Source organism: Ursus arctos, unplaced genomic scaffold, assembly GCF_023065955.2.
Source record: "Ursus arctos isolate Adak ecotype North America unplaced genomic scaffold, UrsArc2.0 scaffold_34, whole genome shotgun sequence".
Lineage (NCBI taxonomy): Eukaryota > Metazoa > Chordata > Mammalia > Carnivora > Ursidae > Ursus > Ursus arctos.
This window is the reverse complement of record NW_026623030.1, coordinates 15,879,780-15,907,545: the sequence shown is the minus strand read 5'-3', so window position 1 is coordinate 15,907,545 and position 27,766 is coordinate 15,879,780. Positions and strand designations below refer to the sequence as shown.

Genomic DNA, 27,766 nt, shown 5'->3' with positions numbered 1-27,766 from the left:
GAATACAGTGGATAAGAGTAGATGAGAGATGAGGTTGGGGTTGGGAAGGAAACTTACAGAGTCTTTAAGCCATGATAAGAACTTTATCATATTTTATTCTCAGTAAGATGAAAGCTTCTAGACGGTTTTGAGCAGGGACATGATCTGATTTGGGTTTTTAAAGGATTGCTCTGCTGTGTGGAGAATGAGCTGTGGGAGGACAAGGCTGAATGCAGAGAAACCAGTTAGGTGATGGCTGCGGTTAGTAGTCTAGGTGAACAATTATGCTGGCTGGAACTAGGGTGGAAGAATGGAGGCAGAAGTGGTGGGTTGCTGAATATTTCTTTTTCTCAATAAGTACTCATTCAGTGTTTCTTATAAGCCAGGCACTGTTCTAATAGCATTTTAGATACCAACTCATTCGTGCTTATAACAGTCCTCTGAGGTCGATTTCTAAGGTATAGCCCACAGGATTTGTAGGTAGACTAGATGTGGGTGTTAAGGGGAAAAAGGGAGTCAAGGATGGTTCCTGTGTTTGGGACTAAAACTCTTAAGAATGGAGTTGCCATCTCCTGAAAAAGGGAGGACTCAGGACAAGCATGTTTGGTTGGAAGCCCTAGAATCAGGAGTTTGGTTTTTGTACACGTTGAGTTTAAGATGCACATTAGCTATCCAAGTGGATGTGTTGAGTAGGTAGTTGGATATCTGAACTTAAAGTCAGAGAAGAGGTCAGAGCTGGAGAGAAATTACAAAAGAAGTCTCAAAGGATTCAGAAAGAAGGACCAACTGGATGTCTGGTTTTTGCTGCTAAACCTAATCAGAAGTAGATATGAGGGGCGCCTGGGTGGCTCAGTCATTAAGCGTCTGCCTCTGGCTCAGGGCGTGATCCCAGCGTTCTGGGATCGAGCCCCATATCAGGCTCCTCCTCTAGGAGCCTGCTTCTTCCTTTCCTGCTCCCCCTGCTGTGTTCCCTCTCTCACTGGCTGTCTCTCTCTCTCTCAAATGAATAAATAAAATCTTTGAAAAAAAAAAAAAGAAGTAGATATGAGGGCAGTCTTTTCCCTTAGGCATGGTCATGCAGTGGCATTTTCATTGGCTTTGGGGTCAGACCTGCATTTGAATACTAGCTCTTTTGTTTACTAATTAAGTGACCTCAATTATGTGACTTTTCTAGTTTCACTTTCTTCCATCTATAAAATGGGTTAATTGGACTCATCCCATAGTATTGTCAAGATTAAATGAAGTAACTGTGCATTACCTAGAGCAGTGCTTGGACGTAGAAAGTGCTTAATAAATATTTATCTTTCCCTTTTTCAGGTTTAGTCTGTCTGTCTGTCTCTTTCTCTCTTTCTTTTTTTTTTTTTTTTTTTTTAAGATTTATTTATTTGACAGCACAAGCAGGAGTAGCAGCAGAGGGAGAGGGTGAAGCAGGCTCTCCGCTGGGCAGGGAGCCCGATGCGGGGCTCGATCCCAGTACCACTCAGGCACCCCTCAGGTTTAGTTTCTTTCTTTTTCTTTTTTTTTTTTTTTTAAGATTTTATTTATTTATTTGACAGAGACAGCGAGAGAGGGAACACAAGCAAGGGGAGTGGGAGGGGGAGAAGCAGGCTTCCCGCTGAGCAGGGAGCCCAATGCGGGGCTCGATCCCAGGACCCTGGGATCATGACCTGAGCCGAAGGCAGACGCTTAACGGCTGAGCCACCAAGGCGCCCCTCAGGTTTAGTTTCTTGCATTCAACCCAAACTAATAGAACATGAGCTTCTCTTCCAGGATAAAAGAAATCTGAATTTAAAGCCTACTCCCACATACACTTTTTTGGTGGTGCCTATTTAATAACAAGCTCCAAAAGGGATTTCAAATCTATTTCCTATCAAATGATAATCTTTTAAAAGAAGGAATTCCAGTGAAGTTTATGGAAGGCACAGGGAAAGAAGTTGTAGGTTCTGAGTATTAAAAGTTTCACATACATAAGCAGAGTGAAGGTACAGGTAGAAGCACCAAGCGGCAAATCCACCGATCAGTCGTGGGTAATTTACATCAAAGCCTAAGTAAATCCTCATGAGCCATGGTGATGACCTATGGAGGGAAATGGTGCCCTTTACTGGGGCTGGACTATTTAAATCAAAGGGAATTATCTCATTAATTCCCTGATGATCCTGGTGGAACTTTGCTAATGGGACACTCCTGGGGTTTAGCTTAATCCCACTTCTATTTTCTATAATCATAGCTTGACTGTCTCAAAAAGTACTCACTTAAGGTGTTCACATTTCATTTCATGCAGTGAATATTTGAGCACCTACTGTGTGCCATGTACTTCTTTAAGGGAACAATGATAAATAGAAGGTATAACTCCTGTCCTTAAATTCTTCACTATATAAGAGAGAAAACATACACGTGAACAAATAAAATAGAGTGTGTGCTAAGTGCTGAAATACTGAAAGTAATGCAGTCATTTTACCCTGGGAGGTTATAAAAGCAATATAGAAGTCACCTCTGGACTGGGCTCTTAAGATTTAGAATTAATCAGGTAAAAGATTTCAGGTAAAGACATCCTAAAAAGGAAGCACACTGTAAGGAGTATTATGGAGGCATGTTCCGGGGGGGGGGGGGCGGGGAAGGCATAATTTGATTAATACAGGAGTTTTGTTTTTATGGTGGTGGAAAGGAGAAAGTAACCCCCTAGTATGGAAAGCAGTTTTTTCCTAACCCTTCTCCAGCTCCAAACAAGAACATTTTAACTTTCTAACTTTTTGAGGTCTTGATGAGTTGCCTGGTGAGCCATCTGACCAAAAGCCCAAAAAAACCAAAATAAAATAAAATAAAATTACTAGAATTTTCTTTCTTTATTAGGATTAGACGTGACATTTATTTTCTAGGAGGATACTGAATGGCTCCCTGTGACACCATTTGTCTTCCAGTGAAAGACACCTAAGAGTTTACCCCAGCCTATTCCCATCACTGTCCGAAATTAAACTTTGCTAGAGTAGCTGCCTTCTCCTCCACCTTCCTGTTTACTACGAAAACGTTCTCCTTTTCTTCTCCAAGCATCTTCAAACAGTCTTCTTCTGAAAGCGTAAATATTTCACATTTCAGGAAATCCTTGGTACTCAGTATTTCAACCCTGAGGGAGCAGGAAAGCCTGTTCTAAGAGACAGATATTCAGTTTAGCTAGATAGTAATTCCTTTACCTTGGTTCCCTTCTCCTATCCACTCCTCCCTTTGCCCCTAAGAACTTTCAGGTTTTCTCTGTTATTACCATACCACCATCCACGGCTGAAAGAGCACACCTAAATTTTCTGCAGCTCTGCCTGAGAGCTGACATTCTCCCCACCTTCCATCAATCCTTATGCCAAATTTTCTTGGGCTCTTTCTTTCTTTCTTTTTTTTTTTTTTAAAGATTTTATTTATTCATTTGAGAGAGAGAGAGACAGATCACAAGCAGGGGGAGAGGCTGAGGCAGAGGGAGAAGCAGACACCCCACTGAGCAGGGAGCCCGATGCGGGACTTGATCCCAGGACCCTGGGATCATAACCTGAGCTGAAGGCAGACGCTTAACCAATTGAGCCATCCACATGCCCCTCTTGGGCTCTTTCTTTAGGCTCTTTAAGATCTGCCCTCATTTATATTTAATCTTTGAGACTTTTTTGTGCCAATAACTTAAACATCAGCTCTTCAGTCAGGGTCGATCTTTGAGATTATCAGAGCTAACGATGACGGCAGTAGCAGCAAGGGCTGCCACATAGAGTACTTACTGTGTATCAGACACTGTTCTAAGCACTTCACCTCTATTAATTTACTTCACCCTCACAACAGCTTTTTGAGATAGCTACCACTTTATCCTCACTTCACGGGTAAAGAAACGAAAGCACAGAGAGTTAGGCAGTCTGCCTGAGCTCACATAGTGTGGTATCTGGTAGAGGAGGACCATGTTCTGTTTCAGACCCCGAGTTAGCAAGGCAGTTTTCCCACAAGAACTGAGTCTTACTCATCTCTGAATCCTTGATTCAAAGTATGGAAAACAAATGTTCCGTCCATCTTGGAATTAGTGCAAAGTGCCAGGCCATCAAGTTAACACAGAGGATTGCGTCATTTTGGTTTAAAAAAAAAAAAAAAAAAAGACAAAAGAGTGAATCAAAACTCTGTGAATATAGTATATTGGGAATATCTGGGCCTATTTTATTATAAGTCCTCATAGAACATTTAAAAATAAAAACTTTTTAGTCTCTTCTTTCTGGCTTCTGAAATATTTTTTATTAACTAGCATTAGGGATCTGACACTGAATGGTGGCCCTCTTTCAGAAACAAAAGTGGATTGACATTTGTCCGTTTTTCTTTTGCAATTAAAGCCTGTGCTGCCAGAGTTGCTGGTCTTTGATGTTGAGGGATTATGTTTGTGACCATGATTAAAAGGATGATAATAAAACCATCATAGTCCTCTAATTTTAAAGTTAGTTCAGATAAAACCGAATTAGGCATGGCCCCTATCTCACAGCAGTGCACCTTCTAAAAATGTTCAAGAGCACATACTTGGTATAAACAGGACCAGCAGCCATGCATTGGCTTTGTCAGGCATCGCCTCGCGTGAGTAATAAGCATTGTTAGTAGACCTGCCTCATTCCAGGGGATGAGTTTTCAGCATCCCTGAAAATTGTTCGCTATGTGACTATTAATTTTTGTCTTCTATGAAAATGGTAATAAAATGGAAAGAAACTGGAACAGGAGTCAAGAACTAACTAACTCTGTGATCTTAGCTAAGCCTCTTGCCATCACTTGCTCACATCATGTCCTGGTAGGCCCGACTTTGTTGACCCGTGCCTCCGTTTCATCACATGCTGTCTTCAGGGTTTAAACCAGATGGTCTCCGAGGTTTTAACTTTCAAATGGCATGTTTTCCTTTGAACGAATGCATGTTCTATTTGTAGTTTTTACTTTATTAGAAGTAATAGTAATAGCTCTAACATACTCCATATTTAATCTGTGCTAAATGTGTTGTCCACATTATTGCATTTTAATACTGGCATAACTTTAAAGATCTTTTAATTACCATTTTCAGACAAGGAAGCTGAGGTATAGTGGTTGTGTAGTCAAGGTCACCCACCTGCTTACGTTGTTACTCCTTCTCTCAAGATTTACCGTATTTTGTGTCGAGTTACTTGTGTCCTTCTCATACTATCTGCCATATATACAAGTATTTATTCTGTGACTTATATTGGCTGCTTCATGAGTATTCATCTCATCTCCTTCGGCTATTTGAGGATGGGCGTTGTGTCTTATATTTCTTTATATTCCCCATAGCGTTCTGAAACTTTGTCAATTTTCAAACGTGAAAGTTAAAAAATAAATGAGTAACTCCTCTTCTCCCCTCAATCTAAGTTCATGCTGTCTGAGGTTCCCTGTGATTGATCACTCTCCCCAGCCTCATATTACTGAAGATCCTGATCTTTGGTTTGATGTTTACAATATTATTTTTTTTCTTTCACTTTTCTCCCTAGGTTGATGGCTTACGAATTTACTTATTTAAAAAAAATAAAAGTAGCTTTTTCCCCTCGATATTAAGATAATACATATTTCTGTAGAATATTCAAACGTTACAGAAAAATAATTTCTTTCCGAAGTGAAAATCTGTAGGAATCTAATCCCCCAGAGGTAATCACAGATAACATTTTGATGGATGGGCTTCCAGACATTCTTATAGAAGTGTGCATTCTCATATGCATGTGTGCATATAAATAAATACACACTCATAATTTTGTGTGGTAGAATCAAATGTGCTATGTTTTTTACCTTGGATTACCTGATGAAATCTTTCCATCTTAATACAGGTAGATGCCTATTAGCATTCAACGACACTGATTAACGTTTGCCATCCAGTCTGCTAATAGCAAACATTTAGGTGACTGCCAGCTCTTTACTATTAAAAACAATGCTGTACTGAACATCCTTGTATAGTCATACCTCATTCTACTGTGCTTTTGCTTTATTGCAATTTGAAGTTAATGCATTTTTTCCAAATTGGAGCTTTGTGGCAGCCTGCATCAAGCAAGTCTACCAGTGCTATTTCGCCGACAGCATTTGCTCACATCGTGTCTCATGTGTTGCATTTTGGTAATTCTTGCAGTACATAAAACTTTTTCGTTATTATTTTATTTCTTCTGGCCATCTGTGACCTGTGATCTTTGATGTTACTACGTAGTTGTTTTGGGGTGCCACGAAACATGCCCACAAGAGACAGCAAACTTAATCAACGTTGAGCGTGTTCTGACTGCTCCACGGCTCTCCTGACGGCCATTCCCCCGTCTCTCGCCCCCTCCCCAGACCTCCCCATTCCCTGAGACGCAACAGTGTTGACATCAGGCCAGTTAATAACCCTCCAGTGGCCTCTAAGTGCTCAAGTAAAAGGAAGAGTTGCACGTCTCACACTTTAAATCCACAGCTAGAAATGATTAAGCTTAGTGAGGAAGGCACATCAAAAGCCAGAAGAGGCCAGAAGCTAGGCCTCTTGCGCCAACCATTCACCAAGTGGCAGAGGCAAAGGAAGCGATCTTGAAGGAAATGACAGGTGCTACTCGGTGAACACACGATGCTAAGGAAAGAAAACGCCTTCTTGCTCATCTGGAGAGAGTGCGCGTGGTCTGGATGGAAGATCAAAGCCGGCACAACACTCCTTGAAGCCAAAGCCGAGCCCAGAGCAAGGCCCTAACTCCCTTCCATTCTGTGAAGGCTGAGAGGGGAGGCGGCTGCAGAAGGAACATCTGAAGCTAGCCGAGGCTGGCTCACGAGGTTTAAGGAAAGAAGCCATCTCCGTCACACAGAAGTGCAAGGGGAGGCAGCAGGTACTCCCACAGAAGCTGCGCCAGGTTCTCCAGAAGAGCCAGCCAAGCTCATCCGTGAAGGTGGCTGCACTCAACAACAGATTTTCAGTGTCGCTGGAGAGCCTACGATCGGAGGAAGATGCCAGGTAGGACTTTGGTAGCTAGAGAGGAGAAGTCAGTGCCTGGCCTCCAGGCTGCAAAGGACAGGCTGAGTCTCCTGTGAGGGGCTGGCTAATGCAGCTGGTGTCTTACTGTTCTGAAAATCCTAGGGCCCTGAAGCATGATGCTGAATCGACTCCGCCCGTGCTCTGTAAACGCAACGACGGAGCCGGGATGACAGCACATCTGCTTACAACAAGACCGCCTGAGTATTTCAAGCCAGCCGTTGAGACCTGCTGCTCAGAAAAAAAGATTCCTTTCGAAATATTACCGCTCATTGACAGTGTACCTGGTCACCTGAGAGCGCAGATGGAGTGGAGATGTACGAGGTGAATGTTGTTTTCATGCCTGCGAACGCAGCATCCATTCCGCAGCCCGTGGACCAAGGAGTCACTTCAACTTTCAGGCCTTATTATTTAAGAAATACATCTGAAAGGTTAGAGCTGCCGTAGATAGTGTGTCCTCTGATGGGTCTGGGCAAAGTAAACTGGAAACCTTCTGGAAAGGGTTCACTGTTCTAGATAACATTAAGAATATCCCTGATTCACGGGAGAGGTCAAAACAGCATTGTTAACAGAGCGTGGAAGAGGTTGATTCCAACCCTCATGGAGGACTTGGAGAGGGTGCAAGACTTCAGTGGAGGAAGTAGCTGCAGATGGGGTGGGAACAGCAAGAGAACTAGAAGTAGACGTGGAGCCTGAAGATGGGACTGAATTGTTAGAAACTCGTGATAAAACTTGAACCGACGAGGAGTTGCTTCTCGTGGATGAGCAAAGGTGGTGGTGTCTGGAGATGGAAACTACTCCTGGTGAGGATGCCGTGAAGACTGTTGACACGACGACAGAGCGTTCAGAACGTCCCACACACTTAGTCGATAAAGCAGCAGCAGGGCTCGAGAGGACAGACTCCAATTTTGAAAGAAGTTCTGCTGTGGGTAAAATGCTATCAAACACCATCGCCTGCTACAGAGAAGTCGTTCGTGAAAGGGACGACCATTGATGTGGCAAACGTCGTGTTGTCTTATTTTAAGAAACTGCCATAGCCTCCCCAACCTTCAGCGACCACCATCCCGAATGGTCAGCAGCCATCAACATCGAGGCAAGACCCTCCACCAGCAAAAAGAGGACTCGCTGAAAGCTCAGTTGATGGTTAGCTTTTTTTAGCAATAAAGTGTTTTTAAGCTGAGATATATAAATTTACTTAGACATAATGCTGTTGCACACTTAATGGATTATGTGTAGTGTAAATACAACTTTTATGTGCACTGGAAAACCAAAAAATTCATTCTCCTCGCTTTATTGTGATTTTTGCTTTATTGTGGTGTTCTGGAACCGAACCAGCAGTATCTTCACAGTATGCCTGTAACCTAAAGTTTAGGTAAAGAGTAAGTTTCATTTGCCTACACCATGTATGTGAACGAAGATAGTATTAATTAGTAAAGTAGTACAGCAGATGTCTACAGCACACCGTTATTGTGTAGCAGCAAAAGCATATGAGAGCCCAATAACACAACATAGATTGTGTGGGTAAGCATCTGCCTTTACAGGCATTGAACTTTGGGTTGTTGAAAAACAGATTTCTATTAAACATTAAAATGAAGGTCTTGGGGGCACCTGGCTGTCTCTGTCAGTGGAGCATGAGACTTGACCTCAGGGTCATGAGTTTAAGCCCCACGTTGGGCATGAAGCCTACTTAAAAAGAATTAAAAAAAAAAAAATGGGGGCACCGGTTGGCTCAATTGGAACAGCATGCAACTCTTGATCTCAGGGTCGTGAGTTCAAGCCCCACATTGGGTGTAGAGATTACTTAAAAATTAAAACGAGAGGCTTGAACAATATAAAGCTTCATTTCATTCTGTTAAAATCTTGAATTTTTCACTTGAAAGAATTGTTAGATGTTTCTGTTTGCTCTGGTTTGGTAGTAAAGTTGTGCTTTACAGAGTTTAAAAAGGATGCTCTGTATTATAAAATGAAACATAACTTGCTAGGAAAACTGATTTTCTAATAAAAAATCATAAACCATTCTTTCTCCAAATATGCATCAAACACCAAGGATTTGCTAAATAATGTTCTGGATACCAGAGCTCAAGGTCTAGCAGGAGACAGATTAAAATAATTAGTAAAATATGCTTTTTTTAGTTGAAACTAAAGTTCAACACTAGTTGAAACCTAAGATGAGAGACCAGGAAAAGAAAATGCTTTTCTTTGGGCGTCTGGGCGGCTCAGTTGGTTAAGGGTCTGCCTTCAGCTCAGGTCATGATCCCAGGGTCCTGGAATCGAGCCCCATGTCGGCTTCCCTGCTCAGCGGGGAGCCTGCTTCTCCCTCTGCCCTGCTCCCCCTTCCCCTGCTTGTGCTCCCTCTCTTTCAAATAAATAAAATCATTTTTTAAATGCTTTTCTTTGAATATTATCTTTGAATACTCGTTATGCCTCAGGTTTTATTTATTTTGATTACATTTCATTGGGCTTCTTAAGGATTGAAGTGATATATTCATCAGTTAGGAGATTATCAGCCCTTATCTTCTCCCGGTTTCCTCTGCCCTTTATGGACTTGGAGTTAATACTTACAGAGCATATGCCGACCTATCTCTTCTGTTTTCCATCTCTGTCTCTGTGTACTGTTGTCTGGATAATGCCTTCTGACAGTCTTTTAATTTGGTAATTTGCTCTTCAGTTGTTTTCATGTGTTCTTAAACTCTGTTTGTGACGTGTATAAGAAACTGAAAGGCTTTTTTCCAAAGTGGGTTTTGCCAATTTACACTCCCACCAACAGTGTACGAGAATTCTAGTTGTTCCACAGTTGCCAGCATTTTGTGTTGTCAGTCTTTTTAATTAAAGCCTTCTTAAGGATGTGTAAAGCTATCTCATTGTGGTTTCAATTTACGTTTCCCTGGTGACCGGTGATGTTGGGCATTTTTTCATGTGCTTACTGGCCATTCGTTGGTCTTCCTCTGTGACATGTCTGTTCCATTTCTTTGCCCATTTAAAAAATAAGGTGCCTTTTTATTTTTGAGTTAGAGGTTTTTATATATTCTGCATACGGGTCCTTTGTCAGATGTATGTGTTGCATATACTTTCTCCCAAACTAGACCTTACAGACTTTTTTTTTTTTAAGATTTTATTTATTTATTGTCAGAGAGACAGCCAGTGAGAAAGGGAACACAAGCAGGAGGAGTGGGAGAGGAAGAAGCAGGCTCCCAGTGGAGCAGGCAACCCGATGTGGGGCTCAATCCCACGACCCTGGGATCACACCCTGAGCCGAAGGCAGACGCTTAATGACTGAGCCACCCAGGAGCCCCTACAGACTTATTTTTTTAATGATGTCTTAGAAGTCTTCAATTTTGATATTACCCATTGGGTTTTAATTTCAATTGTTATTACTTTTTCTTTCTGGACATCTTGGGTCTTAATCTTTTATGTATCTAAACAAAATCAGCAAAGTTATCTTATATCTGATAATTCTAGGATCTGAAGTCTTTGTGGAACTTTTTCTCCTGGTTCTTGCTCATGAGTCCTTGTTTTCATGAGTATGTTTGGCTTTGTTTTCATTTTACTTATAATCTGATTGTTTTTATTAGAAAATTGTTTGTGGAGATAATGTGAACTTTGGATGAAGGTACCATCATCCAGAGATGATTTATTTTCTTCTGCCACATGTCTGGGAGCACTACCAATCTGATTTTTTTCTAAAATAATGTTAGACATACAGAGAAGTTAGAAAAACAATATAGAAATTTTCTTGGGGTGCCTGGGTGGCTCAGTTGGTTGAGGGTCTGACTCTTGGTTTCAGCTCAGGTCACAATCTGCAGGGTCGTGAGATAGAGCCCCGTGTCGGGCTCAGCATGGAGTCAGCTTGGGATTCTCCCTCTCCCTCTGACCCTCCCCCCACATGTGCTCACACATTCTCTGTCCCTCTCTCTCAAATAAATGAATAGATAAAATATTTTTTTTTAAATTCTCATAGACCCTTCATCCAGCTTCCCTTAATGTCAACATCTTACGTATCCATAGTATAGTACAGGAGGCTAACACTGAGACAATAACGTGAACTAATCTACATACCTACTGGGATGTTGCCAGTTTTCCCACCAATGTTTATTTTCTGGCCCAGGATCCAGCTGAAGCTCCCATACTGCATGATGTTTTTTTGTTTTGTTTTGTCTCTTTCAATCTCTGACAAATTCTTAGTCTGTCTTTATTTTTCTTGAACTTGATACATTTGAAGAGCACTGACCAATTATTTTGTAAAAAAGTCCCTCAATTTGCATTTGTCTAATGTTTTATCATGATTAGATTGAGGTTTTGCAATTTTACAGCAATAGCACAGAAGTGTAGTTGTGCCCTTCTCAGGGCATCCTATTGAGGACATGTGGTTTTATTCTTTTTACTGGTGATACTAACTTTTATCACTTGTTTAAGGTAGTGTCTGCTTGGCTTCCCCACTATGAGGTTACTATTTTTCCCTTCATAATTAATAAATCTTATGGGGAGACACTTTGAGACTGTGCAGATATTCTGTTTCTCATCAGACTTTTGCTCGATAATTGTAGTATTCATCCTATTTCTTGCCTGCAGTGGTTATTACTGTGATGCTTGCCTAATGGTGATTTTATGTTGTCATCATTCCTTCTACATTTATTAATTGGAATTCTTTTGTAAGAGCTGCCCATCCTGCCTCATTTATTTTGTTTATTCATTCATTTATTTATCAGTGTGAACTCATGAATATTTCTCTTATTCTGTGTGTTGTAATCCATCACTGTCATTGTTTTATTGACCACATGGTCCTAGCCTTAGCCACTGGGAGCTCCTTCAAGTTAGCACCTGTGCCTATTCAGTTTGTCTCCATCATTTTTTGAGCACTTCCTTTCTTTCTGGCATCACAAGATATTCTAAGCTCATCTTGTATTTTTCCTGCCCAACCCTGGAATCAGACATTTCTCCAAGGAGCCTTGGTTCATTTATTAGAGAATGGCATTTAGAAACCAAGATCTGAACAGTAGTTGTGCCCCTGGGATGTTGTTACTTTGGGGCCCTCTCAGAAGACGGAGTTAGGAAATAAGGAAAATATACTAACACTGGGATGCTTGCCTAATGATGATTTTCATTAACAGACATCCATAATTATTTCTCAACCTGTCCATCTGTATAGATATTAGTACGTTCATACTGATATCTCTGATTCCAGTCCAACAGCACAGAGGTCATTCTATCCTTCTTTCTTTATTTGTATCTTATTTTCCTGCAAGCAAAAAACCTGGTTCTCATTATACATGTATTTATTTATTTGTTCAGTTCTGTTAAACATAGAGTAGGGTCAGAATCTCTTACCCATTCCTCTGTGAGAACCAAATTTTAACTACAGTGCAATACCTGTGTATATTCCTTTTCTCTTAAACCTTACAGTATACAGTCAAAAGACTATTTTCCAGTTATTTAGATTCGTTATTTTCTTCTCCACTCCCTTCCGAGTGGTTTCATTATTCATTTGTAGTATAGTTAGGTTTATTTCTTACTACTTGTATTCCATTGGTTTGTTGTAATTTGCATATGTGAAACGTTAACATAGATCTATCACCGTATTCGTCAGCTCTTTGATGCTTCAAAAAAGTCTTTTCTGGTTTACCCGGTATTTTTAGTCGTTTTCAGTAGGAGGGTCAGTCCACATACGCCATATTACTAGAAATGAAGACTTTGTAAAAGTAGTGGTGAAAGTCTTATTGTCCTCAGACCTGAAGGAAAATATAAATACATGACAAACCTCCCTTCCGAATTTTGTTTTTGAAAGCCTTCGGGAGGAATTGGCAGATGGAAGCCTAGTGAGAACAAAAAGATGATTTTAATGTTTTACATTGATGTATGATCATCTAGTAGGTGGCTATCACTATTATAAACAATCAAGAGGTTAAAAAAAAAGGTTTATCATGTAATATGCTGTCAGTAGGCTCGTGGCACCCATTAATGAATTCGAAAGTTTTTAACAATAAAACGTGGAAGATAAGAAAATACAGACCTCTGGCTAATTGGATTTTTCAGTTAAACAAAGGCTAATAATAAACCCATTTTGGTTTAAATTGGCATAGATTTTCTTTTCTAAAGCATATTCATCTCCTTTTCTGACACAGTAAAGTTGTCGATTCCGTTTCAAGTGCTACTTACCCATCATCCCAGTGACATGTATTCATTATAATTGCGAAATATGGGGAAATCCCAAATGCCTTATCATAAGGAGTCATAAAGAAGTCCTAGAATAGCTCTGCTCAGTAGAGGGAAAGTAATGTGTCCTAGATGGTACTCTGACCAAATCAGGCATATCAGGGAGAAGGAACACACAGTCAGTTTGTTTTGCCAACTTGAGGCTTAATTAATAATAACCCAAGCACTCTGATTATAAAAGGAGTTCATTTCAGATAGTTCAAGGATACATAAGTATTAGGCTTTGCAGCACTCTTTTTTTTTTTTTTTTTTTTTTTTTAAGATTTTATTATTTATTTGACAGAGATAGAGACAGCCAACGAGAGAGGGAACACAGGCAGGGGGAGTGGGAGAGGAAGAAGCAGGCTCATAGCGGAGGAGCCTGATGTGGGGCTCGATCCCGAAACGCCGGGATCACGCCCTGAGCCGAAGGCAGACGCCCAACCGCTGAGCCACCCAGGCGCCCCTGCAGCACTCTTTAACAGAACTAGAGTTATTTCTTAAATGTCTTGTGTTCTTTATCATCCAGTCTGTATGTGATGAAAGTAAAAAAGACTTAATGTTTTCAAGATAAGAATGTTAGAAATAAGTATCTAAAGATTAAAATGTTTCATAATACCCAGTGGTGGCAAGGTATTGAGAAGCCCGCATATTTGTACTCTGTTGGTGGGGATATAAACTGGTGCAATATTTTGGGGGGATTGTTTGGCGATACGTATCAAAGTGAATATGCATACCTTTTTACCTAGCAATGCTACTTTTAGGAATTTATTCACTTGTAGTATATTCTCTCACAAGCACAAAGATAGTTAAGCAAGGATGTTTTCTGCAGCAATGTTTATAATAGCAAAGAATTGGAACACTCTAAATGCTCCTAAGTAGGGATTAGTTAAATAAACTAGGTTATATTCACATAACTAAACACAGACATTTGTTAAAAAGGATAAGGTAGATCTATATATTGACATGGAAAGATGTTGAAATACATGTTTGTTTGTTTGTTTGTTTGTTTGTTTGTTTTTAAAATAGTCTCCATGCCCAGGGGCGCCTGGGTGGCGCAGTCGTTAAGCGTCTGCCTTCGGCTCAGGGCGTGATCCCAGCGTTCTGCGTTCGAGCCCCACATCAGGCTCCTCTACTGGGAGCCTGCTTCTTCCTCTCCCACTCTCCCTGCTTGTCTCTCTGTCACTGGCTGTCTCTGTCACTGGCTGTCTCTGTGTCAAATAAATAAATCTTTGGGGAAAAAAAATAGTCTCCACGCCCGGAATGGAGCCCATAGTGGGGCTTGAACTCACAACCCTGAGATCAAGACCTAAGCCGAGATCAAGAGTTGAATGCTGAACTGACTGAGGCACCCACGTGCCCAAATGTATTTTTAAAGGCAAACCTTTTTGTAATATTTTAGATATGAATAGACAATTTTCTAGGGCTCACATGAAATATCTGTAATAGGAATGCTATTAAAGATCTCACTGGAGAGTGGCACTGATGACTAGGGATAAATGGGGACTGTAACTCATTTCAGTCCTTTAACTTTCAATTAAATCCTCTAATTATTTTTACTCTGAACATTTGTTACTCTTATTATGGAAAAAAATTTTGATTTCAAAAAGCAAAGAACAAATACCTGAACTAAAATTATGCTATCTTTCCTATATTTGCCTATGATTACAGATGTCCTACTTTGCCACAGTTTTGCTACAGCTGTTACTGGCTGTTTAATCAGGCACAGTAGCCAGAACTCATCATTTTGAGAAGTCAGCTGTGTAAGTCCCTGCCATTTTCTACTGTAAGACTGAATTGGGCAGGGTGCCTGGGTGGCTCAGTTGGTTAAGTGTCTGCCTTCAGCTCAGGTCATGATCCCAGGGTCCTGGGATCCAGCCCCGCCTTGGGCTCCTTGCTCAGCGGGGAATCTGCTTCTCCCTCTCCCTTTGCCCATCCTCCCACTCATGCTCTCTCTCTCTCCCTCTCTCTCAAATAAATAAAATCTTTAAAAAAAGGGGGGGGACTGAATTAGGGGCACCTGGGTGGCTCAGTCAGTTAAGCACCTGACTCATGATTTTGGTTCAGGTCATGATCTCATCAGTCATGGAACTGAGCCCTGCACCAGGCTCAACACTCAGTGGGTAGTGTGCTTGAGATTCTCTCCCTCTGCCCACGTGTGTGCGCTCCCTCTCTCTCAAATAAATAAATCTTTAAAAAAAAAATAAAAGAAAACTGAATTGTCCTAATAGTACCCCATCACCACCACGATCACTAAAAAAGGTCTCAGGACCATGACTGCTGCCCCAAAACTAGAAGTAGGAAAATTTGTATCTCCAGGAGAGAGGTATGGCTCCTGAATATTTGCTGACTTTGTAATAGCTTTGAAAGGCCACCAGGAGAGCAGAACTAAATGATATGTTTGCCAAATATTTCTGTGTGTCTCCATATATTTTAGCTTAACCCACCACCTCCATGATGTTGGGCAAGTCACTGAACAGGCTGTTCTCAGTGCAAACCCAAGGAGTGAACTGTGCATATGATAGTGCCCTATAATGTACACAGGTGTTCTCAATAGCACCTTGTTTAAAACAAAAACAAAGCAGAAAAACCACTGATTCTTAGATCTTTTACCTTCTCACAATTGTCCTAAATTTGTATGCATTGTGATATTTCTTTCCTTCCTTTATTTCCCTAAACTTAGTGATTCAATTCAATCTCACAAAGTCCTGAATTAGAAATAGGGGAAAGGGCATTCCTTTAGACCGGCCCTTTTTGTGGTAGTATGGAAAAGAGGAGTGGGTCTGTAACTTGGCTAAGTGAGACTCAGGTTAAATGACGCCTATAACTTGTATACACCACACACACACACGTATCTGTACAGCAGGATAGGAACTCTAACCCTAATCATGTGACTCAACTTTTTTCTTTTCCATTTTTCCATCCCTCCTCTCAGGAGCAGAGCAAGCCCCTTCAGAGAGACCACTTTTGTCCTGGCTAACTCTGCTACTTGAGGAATTCAAAAGATGGTCTGAAATTCATTATGGAGCTAGGACTGGCTTTGCAGGCTTCCTCATACTTGGATCAGAAAGCATCTAGAACATTAGAGTTATGTACAAACCTAAGAGATTATTATTTAATTTATGTGCAGAAATAGCTAATAATCATTCTGTTAGGTCTAACGATCTGAACCAGGGTCGTCTCTGAAGAAGAAGAAAATAATTTACTTAGAGCGGTGCATTAGCTAAAGCACATGGTAGTAGCTTTATCGCTTCGAGTGACGCATCCCCTCCATCACCGTAACAGGTAAATGATTGGCCACGTGGCTAGAGGTGGCTGTATGTGGTGGGGGAGCGCAGAACTGTGAAGCCAAGACCAAGGCATTGCCACTTTTTCTCAGCCTCTACCTCCTAGTCTGCAAAACAAGGCCAGCGATTCCTGCTTCGTAGGACTTTTGGATTTTCAAATAAGAGATGTAGGTTAAAAGCCTTTGTGATTAGTACCTCCCTGGGCACATCTGAGGAGTCAGACATTTAAAGGAGACACATTATAGCTTTGTGGTTAAGAGCTCAGACTCCGGAGTGAGGGCACCTGATAGGAAGAGACCATTTTTACTTCTAGGAAGATCACTTTGAGAGGAGACTGGTGTCCAAGAGCGTCTCCAATACAGCGTGGACTACACGGACCACCTTCAGTGCATCTGGGGGCCTTAGTTGTCTCACGATTCCTGGCAAGCTGGTGATATTCAGAATAAGGTCAGCTACCTGAATTACCGAGTACTTTTTGCAAATCTAAACCTATTTGAAACCTTGATGGTCACTTGAATTCAATACAGGCAATCAAATTGCAGCATATATTAGAGGGGATTTTCCTGATGACCCCTAAATTCTATTAGAAGGAATTTCAAGAGTCTTAAATAAAATTTCTTAGCATTCAAGAAGAACGAGAAAACAAAGAAAGAAAGCCTTGCTAACTTGGACTAGTTAAACTGCTAAAGGTCTGGTTTTAATAGTGGGACATCGAAATAGGAAAAACTGTTTTCAAGATACAAAAAAGCATTACAGGCCTACCTCAGAGATACCGCCGGCTCCGTTCCAGGCCACCACAAAGAAGCCAGTACCACAATAAAGCGAGGAGAATGAATTTTCTGGTTTTCCAGTGCACATAAAAGTTGTATTTACACTACACATAATCCATTAAGTGTGCAACAGCATTATGTCTAAGCAAATTTATATATCTCAGCTTAAAAACACTTTATTGCTAAAAAATGCTAACCATCAACTGAGCCTTCAGCGAGTCCTCTTTTTGCTGCTGGAGGGTCTTGCCTCGATGTTGATGGCTACTGACCATTCGGGGTGGTGGTCGCTGAAGGTTGGGGAGGCTATGGCAGTTTCTTTTTTTTTTTTTTTTAAAGATTTTATTTATTCGACGGAGATAGAAACAGCCAGCGAGAGAGGGAACACAAGCAGGGGGAGTGGGAGAGGAAGAAGCAGGCTCATAGCAGAAGAGCCTGTTGTGGGGCTCGATCCCATAACGCCGGGATCACGCCCTGAGCCGAAGGCAGATGCTTAACCGCTGTGCCACCCAGGCGCCCCGACAGTTTCTTAAAATAAGACAACACGACGTTTGCCACATCAATGGACTGTCCCTTTCATGAACGACTTCTCTGTAGCAGGCGATGGTGTTTGATAGCATTTTACCCACAGCAGAACTTCTTTCAAAATTGGAGTCTGTCCTCTCGAGCCCTGCTGCTGCTTTATCGACTAAGTGTGTGGGACGTTCTGAACGCTCTGTCGTCGTGTCAACAGTCTTCACGGCATCCTCACCAGGAGTAGTTTCCATCTCCAGACACCACCACCTTTGCTCATCCACGAGAAGCAACTCCTCGTCGGTTCAAGTTTTATCACGAGTTTCTAGCAATTCAGTCCCATCTTCAGGCTCCACGTCTACTTCTAGTTCTCTTGCTGTTCCCACCCCATCTGCAGCTACTTCCTCCACTGAAGTCTTGCACCCTCTCCAAGTCCTCCATGAGGGTTGGAATCAACCTCTTCCACGCTCTGTTAACAATGCTGTTTTGACCTCTCCCGTGAATCAGGGATATTCTTAATGTTATCTAGAACAGTGAACCCTTTCCAGAAGGTTTCCAGTTTACTTTGCCCAGACCCATCAGAGGACACACTATCTACGGCAGCTCTAACCTTTCAGATGTATTTCTTAAATAATAAGGCCTGAAAGTTGAAGTGACTCCTTGGTCCACGGGCTGCGGAATGGATGCTGCGTTCGCAGGCATGAAAACAACATTCACCTCGTACATCTCCACTCCATCTGCGCTCTCAGGTGACCAGGTACACTGTCAATGAGCGGTAATATTTCGAAAGGAATCTTTTTTTCTGAGCAGCAGGTCTCAACGGCTGGCTTGAAATACTCAGGCGGTCTTGTTGTAAGCAGATGTGCTGTCATCCCGGCTCCGTCGTTGCGTTTACAGAGCACGGGCGGAGTCGATTCAGCATCATGCTTCAGGGCCCTAGGATTTTCAGAACAGTAAGACACCAGCTGCATTAGCCAGCCCCTCACAGGAGACTCAGCCTGTCCTTTGCAGCCTGGAGGCCAGGCACTGACTTCTCCTCTCTAGCTACCAAAGTCCTACCTGGCATCTTCCTCCGATCGTAGGCTCTCCAGCGACACTGAAAATCTGTTGTTGAGTGCAGCCACCTTCACGGATGAGCTTGGCTGGCTCTTCTGGAGAACCTGGCGCAGCTTCTGTGGGAGTACCTGCTGCCTCCCCTTGCACTTCTGTGTGACGGAGATGGCTTCTTTCCTTAAACCTCGTGAGCCAGCCTCGGCTAGCTTCAGATGTTCCTTCTGCAGCCGCCTCCCCTCTCAGCCTTCACAGAATGGAAGGGAGTTAGGGCCTTGCTCTGGGCTCGGCTTTGGCTTCAGGGAGTGTTGTGCCAGCTTTGATCTTCCATCCAGACCACGCGCACTCTCTCCAGATGAGCAAGAAGGCGTTTTCTTTCCTTAGCATCGTGTGTTCACCGAGTAGCACCTGTCATTTCCTTCAAGATCGCTTCCTTTGCCTCTGCCACTTGGTGAATGGTTGGCGCAAGAGGCCTAGCTTCTGGCCTCTTCTGGCTTTTGATGTGCCTTCCTCACTAAGCTTAATCATTTCTAGCTGTGGATTTAAAGTGTGAGACGTGCAACTCTTCCTTTTACTTGAGCACTTAGAGGCCACTGGAGGGTTATTAACTGGCCTGATGTCAACACTGTTGCGTCTCAGGGAATGGGGGGGTCTGGGGAGGGGGCGAGAGACGGGGGAATGGCCGTCAGGAGAGCCGTGGAGCAGTCAGAACACGTTCAACGTTGATTAAGTTTGCTGTCTCTTGTGGGCATGTTTCGTGGCACCCCAAAACAACTACGTAGTAACATCAAAGATCACAGGTCACAGATGGCCAGAAGAAATAAAATAATAACGAAAAAGTTTTATGTACTGCAAGAATTACCAAAATGCAACACATGAGACACGATGTGAGCAAATGCTGTCGGCGAAATAGCACTGGTAGACTTGCTTGATGCAGGCTGCCACAAAGCTCCAATTTGGAAAAAGCTCAGTATCTGCAAAGTACAGTAAAGTGAAGTGCAGCAAAACAGGGTATGCCTGTATTGAAGTCCTAATTTGGAGACCAGACAGCCCAACCCAAAGTTTACCATTTTGATGCCATCATTTACTGAGAAGTTGGCAAGTTCCTTCATTTCCCTGAGCCTGTTCCCTCATTAGTAAATTGGGTGTGATAGGCACTGCTTTGGTTGTGACAATTGAGATAATGCACTTAAAGCATTTAGCACAATTCTTGGCACATAGTAAATACTCAGTACATATCACTAATGTTATTTTAGGCAAGGATGACTAACATTGTGTTTCTAAGTGATTAAGAAAACTAAAACAAGCTCGTGGTATCTGAAATTAAATTTAGTATAAGGAAGAAGAGGTGGTTTGGTTTTATTTTGTTGTGTGTTTTGTAACTGTTCAAAAATTAGAACTACAGTCTAAGATTCTTCCATGGCCATCAATTCAGGGGAGCTACATTTGTTGAATCTATGGGACCAAAACAAAGATGGATATTGCTTATATAGCACTTGGAGATAAAAACAACTATTGATAGGCGCCTGGGAGGCTCAGTCAGTTGAGGGTCTGACTCTTGGTTTCAGCTCAGGTCGTGATCTCAGGGTCATGGGATTGAGCCCTGCGTGGGCTCTGTGCTCGGCAGGGAGTTTGCTTGGGGATTCGCTCCCTCTGTTGCTCCCCAGACCTGTGCTCAGTCTCTCTCTAAAATAAATACATCTTTTTTAAAGAAAAGTTAAAAAAAAACAACTATCGAACACGTATCTATTAATGTGAAAGCCTCACTGAACAGCTAGCCTACCGTATCAACATTATTACCGTCCCACCTCCTAACATTTCAGCACACGGTGATCTCGCCGAAGGACTCATAAAGCTTACTGACCCCTTTTCAGCCTCAAGAAAGCTCCAAGGCAGTTAATTAACCTATCCTGTGGCTCTTGTCTCTCCTGGACAGTGTTCAGGGCCCATGCACACTGGAAGCTGGGCTGGGACTCCAGGAAAAAGATTAGAGTTCAAATCTTATCAAGGAAGCATTCTTTCAAAATACTCTCCTTCATATTCAAGAGAAGGTGCTGATACCCTAAATGTCTTTGGTGTTTTGCTGTGTTGGAACCTTAGAAAATAAATGGGTTAGGGTGGGAAATAAGTGCCTCAGCCAATATTCCCCAGAGAATTAAAAGTTGCAAAAGATGTCCTTGAGGATTGAATGGCAAAAATCTTTTTTTTTTTTTTTAAGATTTTATTTATCTATTTGACAGACAGCCAGCGAGAGAGGGAACACAAGCAGGGGGAGTGGGAGAGGAAGAAGCAGGCTCCCAGCAGAGCAGGAATCCTGATGCGGGGCTTGATCCCAGGACTCCAGGATCACGCCCTGAGCTGAAGGCAGATGCTTAACAACTGAGCCACCCAGGCGTCTCTGAATGGCAAAAATCTTAACAGATGTTGGGGCACCTGGCTGGCTCAGTTGGTGGAGCGTGCAGCTCTTGATGCCAGGATTATGAGTTCGACCCCCATGCTGGGTATAGAAATTACTTAAAAATAAAATCTTTAAAAATAAATTCTTAACAGGGCGCCTGGGTGGCTCAGTCGGTTAAGCACCGTCTGCCTTCAGTTCAGGTCATGATCCTAGGGTCCTAGGATCAGGTCCCACGTAGGGCTCCCTACTCAGTGGGAAGTCCGCCTCTCCCTCTGCTCCTCTCCCGTTCTCATGCTCTCTCACTCACGTTCTTTCTCTCTCAAATAAATAAATAAAAATCTTTAAAAATTAAAAATTAAAAAAAAATCTTAACAGACATGACAGGGAACTTCAAATAGTGCCCATGTTGAATGGAAATGAGAAATGGAGACAGGGATGATTCACCTGGGCCCTGCTTGAGGAAAGAAAGAGAAAATAAAGGAGTGAGAGATTATAAAGAAATTTCTAAGAAATAAATGAGTTTCTAAGGTAGTTGGTTTATCTCTTACTCTTTTATGTAAAACACTGAGACTTTCTCTCAATTTAGTAGATGTTTGCTGAGCTTCTGCTGTGTACAAAGTAGTAATGATGATATCGAACATCTGAGAGCTTACTGTTCCTAGGCCTGTTTCCTCTGACTAGCAAAGGGGTCTTTACCGAGACAGACTCCTCCGGAGTGGAAGTAGAGATGGGGTTGGTCTTGTCTGAGCACTAGGGAGCACATGGACCGGGGGTGGGAAGCCAGCATTTCATCCTATACTCCTTACAGAGTACAGGATGCTTGGGGAACGAAAGGCAGAAAGATCTTCACAGACTCCCTTTGCACAACCTCTGAGTCCACCCTGAAGGTCTCCTCTGGTTGCAGGCATCCGAAGTTGAGAGACAGCTCTCCTTGCAAGTCCATGCCCTCAGAGAAGACTTTCGCGAGAAGAACTCGTCGACCAACCAGCACATCATCAGGCTCGAAAGCCTTCAGGCTGAGGTGAGCCTCCCCGTGTGGCGGTGCTCGGAGATGGAAGTGCTCTTCTCCGTGGAGGCGCTGCACTAGACCTGTTGGATAAGGAGTCCTCTGACCTGGGAAACAAAACCTGCTCTGTCTAAAATCTCTAAAGAGAGATGTATCTGTGAGAAACTAAACGGGGAACACTTGATTCATGTTGCACTGGGCAGCCTCTTGTCTGGAAGAAGGTTGCTCAGAGTTACTGCTCAGTGTTGAAATCATGAATGACCTACTTTTACGGAATATGTTGATTGGTCCAAAAAGATTCTTGCCAGTCCTAAATAGAAGGTGGGAAAGAGAATTTTTCCTTTCTCCATTCTCTTTAGGTCCGGTTCAGTCCACCTTAATGGGACCTATTATATTCTCACGTACAAAATGAGAGTAATAGAAGCAGCTACTTTCATAGAGTCGTCGTGTTTGAGGAGTTAATTCATGGCAAGCACTCCATGTGGAGTGTATGAGCCAGAGCTTGGCAGTCAGTGTCTATGGCCCTCAGTGGGCCAGAGGGAAAGAAAAAGCACTTAGGGGACAGCTCTGTGAGAACCCAGTTGTGGGAGGTGAGAAGAGGGGAGTCCTATCACCAGCCCCAAAGGGGGCTTTTCCCCCCTCCCCGCTTCCGTGCCTCCCCCCAAGGATTCCACCTAATCTGATCCTGAGGGCCCCTAAGCCGGTTGTCTGGACAGCAACCCTTCGGCTAAGTTACACTTGAAGGGACAGGCTAGGGCCAGAGGAATCACACCCCCATGTGGTTAAGGAATCGGTAGGTGTGGTCAGGCCCAGAGAAGCCCAGATGGCTGCTCTCCTGCTTTGGAAATGACCTGCAGATGTTTTTGCTAAAGTCTATCAATATCTTCTCTTTTCTCCTGCCTGTCGTTCCCTCCCGCTCCCCCTCCCCTGGGAATACTACTGGTGTTGAGCAGCAGGTTCTCGAAGTAAGTGGTCGGTCCTGGTGGGTGTGGCATGCCTGTCTGTGACCGCTTGTGTGCATGACTTGCCATTCAGCTGCCTTCGCCAAGCTCTGACTCCTTCGAGTTGCCTGTTTTCCTCTCCCTTCTGCTTACTATTTCAAGACCCTGTGACCCGGAGTCATTCCCAGGAATGTTAATTGGCAGATTTGGCCACAAGTTTCAGGGTGTACAGGGTGGGGTAATGGAGTGTCGATGTCTTGTTTCATCCGGTAACACTGCTGCTTTAAAAAGCCAAGCTGTGAAGTTGGTCAAGCGCGTTACTTCATGTAGCTCTGAACTTCTGAGGTTTTTTTTTTTTTTAAGGGGCCAGGATTATCTGTCAGAACTGTATTACCTCATGATTTCACTGAGTGGAACTTGAGAAACAAAGATTATCCATGGAAGGAAAATATAAAGGTCAGAGGGTATTTAAATGAATATCAATTGGAGTAAGAATTCCTTCACGTGGGTAACGTGCTTCAGTGTGAGGAATAGTGGCCCCATTCACAGAAGAGACCTATTCCTTTTTGTCTCTCACCCAGGTGCACACTTGAGACAGTATTTCTTTGTTTGCCCAGATACCTGATCTCTCTGGACAAAGGCCACATACTTCATTTCCCCAGGACAGCATACTATCTGATTGATTGGTGCCCAGGGACGATCTGTGCCCTCTGAACAGAATTCTAGTGTGGAGAACGAGAACAGACAAAAAGCAGGGGGAAAGGTGGATTTCGGAGAACCTCAGACACATTACACATTCATTTCAAAATCTCCCCAGGAAAGGGTCAGAGGTTGGTCCCCCTAATGGATGGTTCTCCAAGCCAGACTGGAGAGTGGAGAACATCTTAACCATGTCAGGAGCAAGAAGCTGGTTGAGAGACGAGTCCAACAAGGAACTAATAGGTGGGAGGAGCCAGTGGGAACTGCATGCAGGACTTGGGAAGGCTTTCATGTCCCCTTGGCGGGGCAGTGTCCTTGGGGTGAAGCATCGCTGGCCTTGTGGAGTGCTGGCACGGCTCCTGAGTCTACAGACCTTGAGGCCAGAAGACTTCGCCTCTTTCCTCTTTTCCTTTGTTTTCTCACTGACATTGAAGAGACTAGACAGGCTTCCTAAAAGAAGATTTATATCTCTTGAGACTGGCTAGATATGCAGTGTACAAACACACCAGCCTGTTTAATAAAAAGAGTGAAATTGCTCCTATTCAGAAATGACTTGCTCAGGCAGAAAGACACTTTGAGTAAACTCAGTTGCTCACTTGTGTCCGTGTCCTGTTGCTTCCAGGACACAGGCTCATGCAGGCACCGCTCTGTTTCTGTACCCTGCTGGCTCCCCCATTAACTTGGGGCACCAGGTCCAAACCGTGACCTCTAGAGCCGGACCTGTTAGCAGTGGGGGAAAGCACAGAAGAGAGCTGTAAAAGTATGACAAGACAGCAGTTCAAGAGGCTGTCTCAGGCATATTCCTGCGCCCATGACTTGAGAAGGAAGAATGGAACCACAAGTTGGGTTCCACTCCCCCATAAATTGTGGGGTTGAGGTGAAGTCATGGGCAGGCAAGGTGGAGTCCTTCTCTGTCTTATCTGTGGAATTTCCAGAACACTGACCTTCCCTTCCTCTGCCTGGCATCCCACATTCCACATTCCCCAAAGCTCATCTCCCACCCCTTCCCGGACAGGTTTCTAGAAGGGAGGGGCTGTCTCTTCAGCTTGGGAGTTCACAGCTGTTCTCTCAGAGATGGGCAGAGCGCTTGGGGAGACACCTGCCTTCATGTTTGGGGCTGGTCCCTCCCTTCCTGCTCAGCAGCCTGGGTGTAACTGCACACCGCCCCTGTGACTCTCCACCCTTTCAGATCAAGATGCTGTCGGATCGGAAACGGGAGCTGGAGCACCGTCTCAGTGCCACCTTAGAGGAAAATGACCTGCTCCAGGGGACTGTGGAGGAGCTACAGGACCGGGTGCTGATCCTGGAGAGGCAAGGCCAGGACAAAGACCTACAGGTACTCAGGCAGAGAAGCTGTCCTCTAGAGCCGGGCCAGATGAAAGGAGCACTTAGCTGCCCAGCCGGAAGGAAGCTGAGGGGCCGGCACCACCGTAGGGGTCAGGAGAGGGTAAAGCCGGGGTCTCTCTTTTGGCCCTGTTGTCGTTCTCCTTGGGTACTCACCAACTTGGCCAGTCTGGCTCTGGCGAAAACAAACGCATCGCTACCCACAGGTCATCCTTCCAATTTGTTCTGAGCCACTGGGCCCTGGAGCAGTTTCAGAGAGTTCTTTCTGGGCTATTAACATGACTGGAACATGAGGAGTGTCATTCTGCCTCCTAGGGCTTGTGAAATCCGCTAGAGGTTTCAGAGGGAGCCTGTGACTGTCTGTGCTTGGCTCACAGTGCTCTCTGCTGCTGCTTTCCCGGGCTGATGCCTTTAATCAGCTTGCCCGGAGCAGAAATCAAGAAGCTGCCCACTGAACACAGCAAGACTTACATTCTGCTTCAACAGTTGCTAGAAAAGGCATAGGCTGACCCTTTGTGAACCTAATTGGCCTCTTTTTCCTTCCTGAAAGAAATAGCTTCATGGCCATATTTGTCCTTATCTGAGACCTGCCACCAGTCCTCGGCTGAATCCCCGGGCTCACACTTGACAACCCCCTAAACAAAAAGATAATTGCTCCTAGCCTCCCCAGAAACAGAGTGTGACTTCTGCTACCAAGGCGGCTTTGCCGAAGTGGCCTAGGAGCACCTCGGGACAGTGGCTAAGAGTGCACACCTTCCCTTGGGCTCCCTCTGAGCGTGCCAGGCACTGGGGGAAATTGCAACAGTGTCGTTTGTGTGGGGGTGGTCAGCCAAAGTGTGTGAGCACCAGGCAGGTCCCTCCCCAAAGACCAGGCCATGGCAGGCCCCACTGGGCTCAGCGGTCAGCTGTTGCAGAAAACTCTAGGACGTGGGATAAGGAAACCTCATAGGCTAACATAGCGTGTTATTGACACTGTCAGCTAAGCTCCCACCCGAGTGATTAACCTCGTTAAGGGCAAATGAGCAGTTTTCCACCCTCCAGGTTTTTTGTACCTTCAGCTTAGAACGTTGCAGGCAGTAGATCCCCCATAAATGTTGACTAGAAGATGATTCTGGCTAAAGCCTCACAGCTGTTTTCAAGATGGAAAGGAGTCAACTCATATTCTAAGGTTGACAGTGGTTAATAGTGGTGAACATTCGTATACTTCTTTACAGGGAACAGAGTGCTTTTGCATACATTCTAAAACTGAGGCTTAGAAAAAAGTGAATCATTTACCAAAGTAGTGTAGTAAGTCCTTGGTAGAATTAAAATTAGAGCCCTCCCACCTGCTTCACATGGTGCTCGGTGACGTCTAGCACATCCCTCGCCTCTGCAAGTCAGTGTCTCACCAGCATTTCTTACCCCATCAAGGCACTCACCTGAGGTTGCTGAGGTAGAGTATGGAGAGAAGGAAAAGAAATCAGAAAAATGTAGGGGCGCCTGGGTGGCCCAGTCGTTAAGCGTCTGCCTTTGGCTCAGGGCGTGATCCCAGAGTCCTGGGAGCGAGCCCCGCATCGGGCTTCCTGCTCCGCTGGGAGCCTGCTTCTTCCTCTCCCACTCCCCCTGCTCGTGTTCCCTCTCTTGCTGGCTGTCTCTCTCACTGTCAAATAAATAAATAAATAACTCGTTAAAAAAAAAAGAAGAAGAAATACAGAAAAATGTGGAAATGACCCCTGCCTGAAAGACCTTTTCAGTCTAGGTTGAATTCACAAATGAGAAGTCCTTATTTCGAACCAAGAATTGGGGACCAAAGAATGGGGAAGAGCAGAACCAGTGTGCGCCATCCAGCACCTGGCTAACGCCATGGGCTGTGCGCCCTGTGGCAGCAAGAACCCCAGGTCACACCACATTCACAGCCTCGCCATCTGCACATCCTCATTCTTCTGACTGGGCTTCCTTGGGAATGAAAGAGTGTCACTCCCCGCTTGGCCTATATCAAGGCAGGCATTGCACACTTCGATTTGGAGAATCTGTGTTCATGGGCTGAATTCTTTTTTTTTTTTTTTTAAGATTTTATTTATTTATTTGACAGACAGCCAGCGAGAGAGGGAACACAAGCAGGGGGAGTGGGAGAGGAAGAAGCAGGCTCACAGCGGAGGAGCCTGACATGGGGCTCGATCCCAGAACACCGGAATCACGCCCTGAGCCGAAGGCAGACACTTAACGACTGCGCCACCCAGGCTCCCCTATGGGCTGAATTCTTATCTTTCCCACCTTTTTCAGATTCTTTTCCTTCAGCTCATATGAAATTTTCCTTAAGCTGCTGCTAGTTACCAGTGTCCTCCAGAAAGCCCTTTCTGTGGCTCAAATGGCCTGTACTGATGCAGAAATAAATAAAAATGCCAGCTTACTCAGGTGGGAGTTGAGAGGTCTAAATCAGACTTGCGAGATGTAGAGCTGGTGGCCTTGGAATGTGTATAATTCCATGATTTTAATCCCTTGTTTCAGATGAAGGATGAGAAGAAGGCCGAGTAGGCAGGGTGTCAGGCCTGCACAGCCCGGCTAGCTCCTCTTGAGTCTAGTCCACTATGTGGGTGGGGTTCTACTGCCTAATGCAGATTTTTAAACCACCGATCAA

At 43.8% G+C, this 27,766-nt stretch overlaps 1 protein-coding gene across 1 annotated transcript in view; it reads left to right on the top strand.

Moving 5' to 3' along the window:
- Positions 1–27,766, top strand: part of BICDL1 (BICD family like cargo adaptor 1) — a 94,005-nt gene that overhangs the window by 49,766 nt on the left and 16,473 nt on the right. Inside the window, exons 3-4 of the mRNA XM_057305726.1 lie at positions 22,064–22,180; positions 24,995–25,141. Of these exons, the coding sequence (XP_057161709.1) occupies positions 22,064–22,180; positions 24,995–25,141 (264 nt within the window). The remainder of the gene's footprint in view (positions 1–22,063; positions 22,181–24,994; positions 25,142–27,766) is intronic.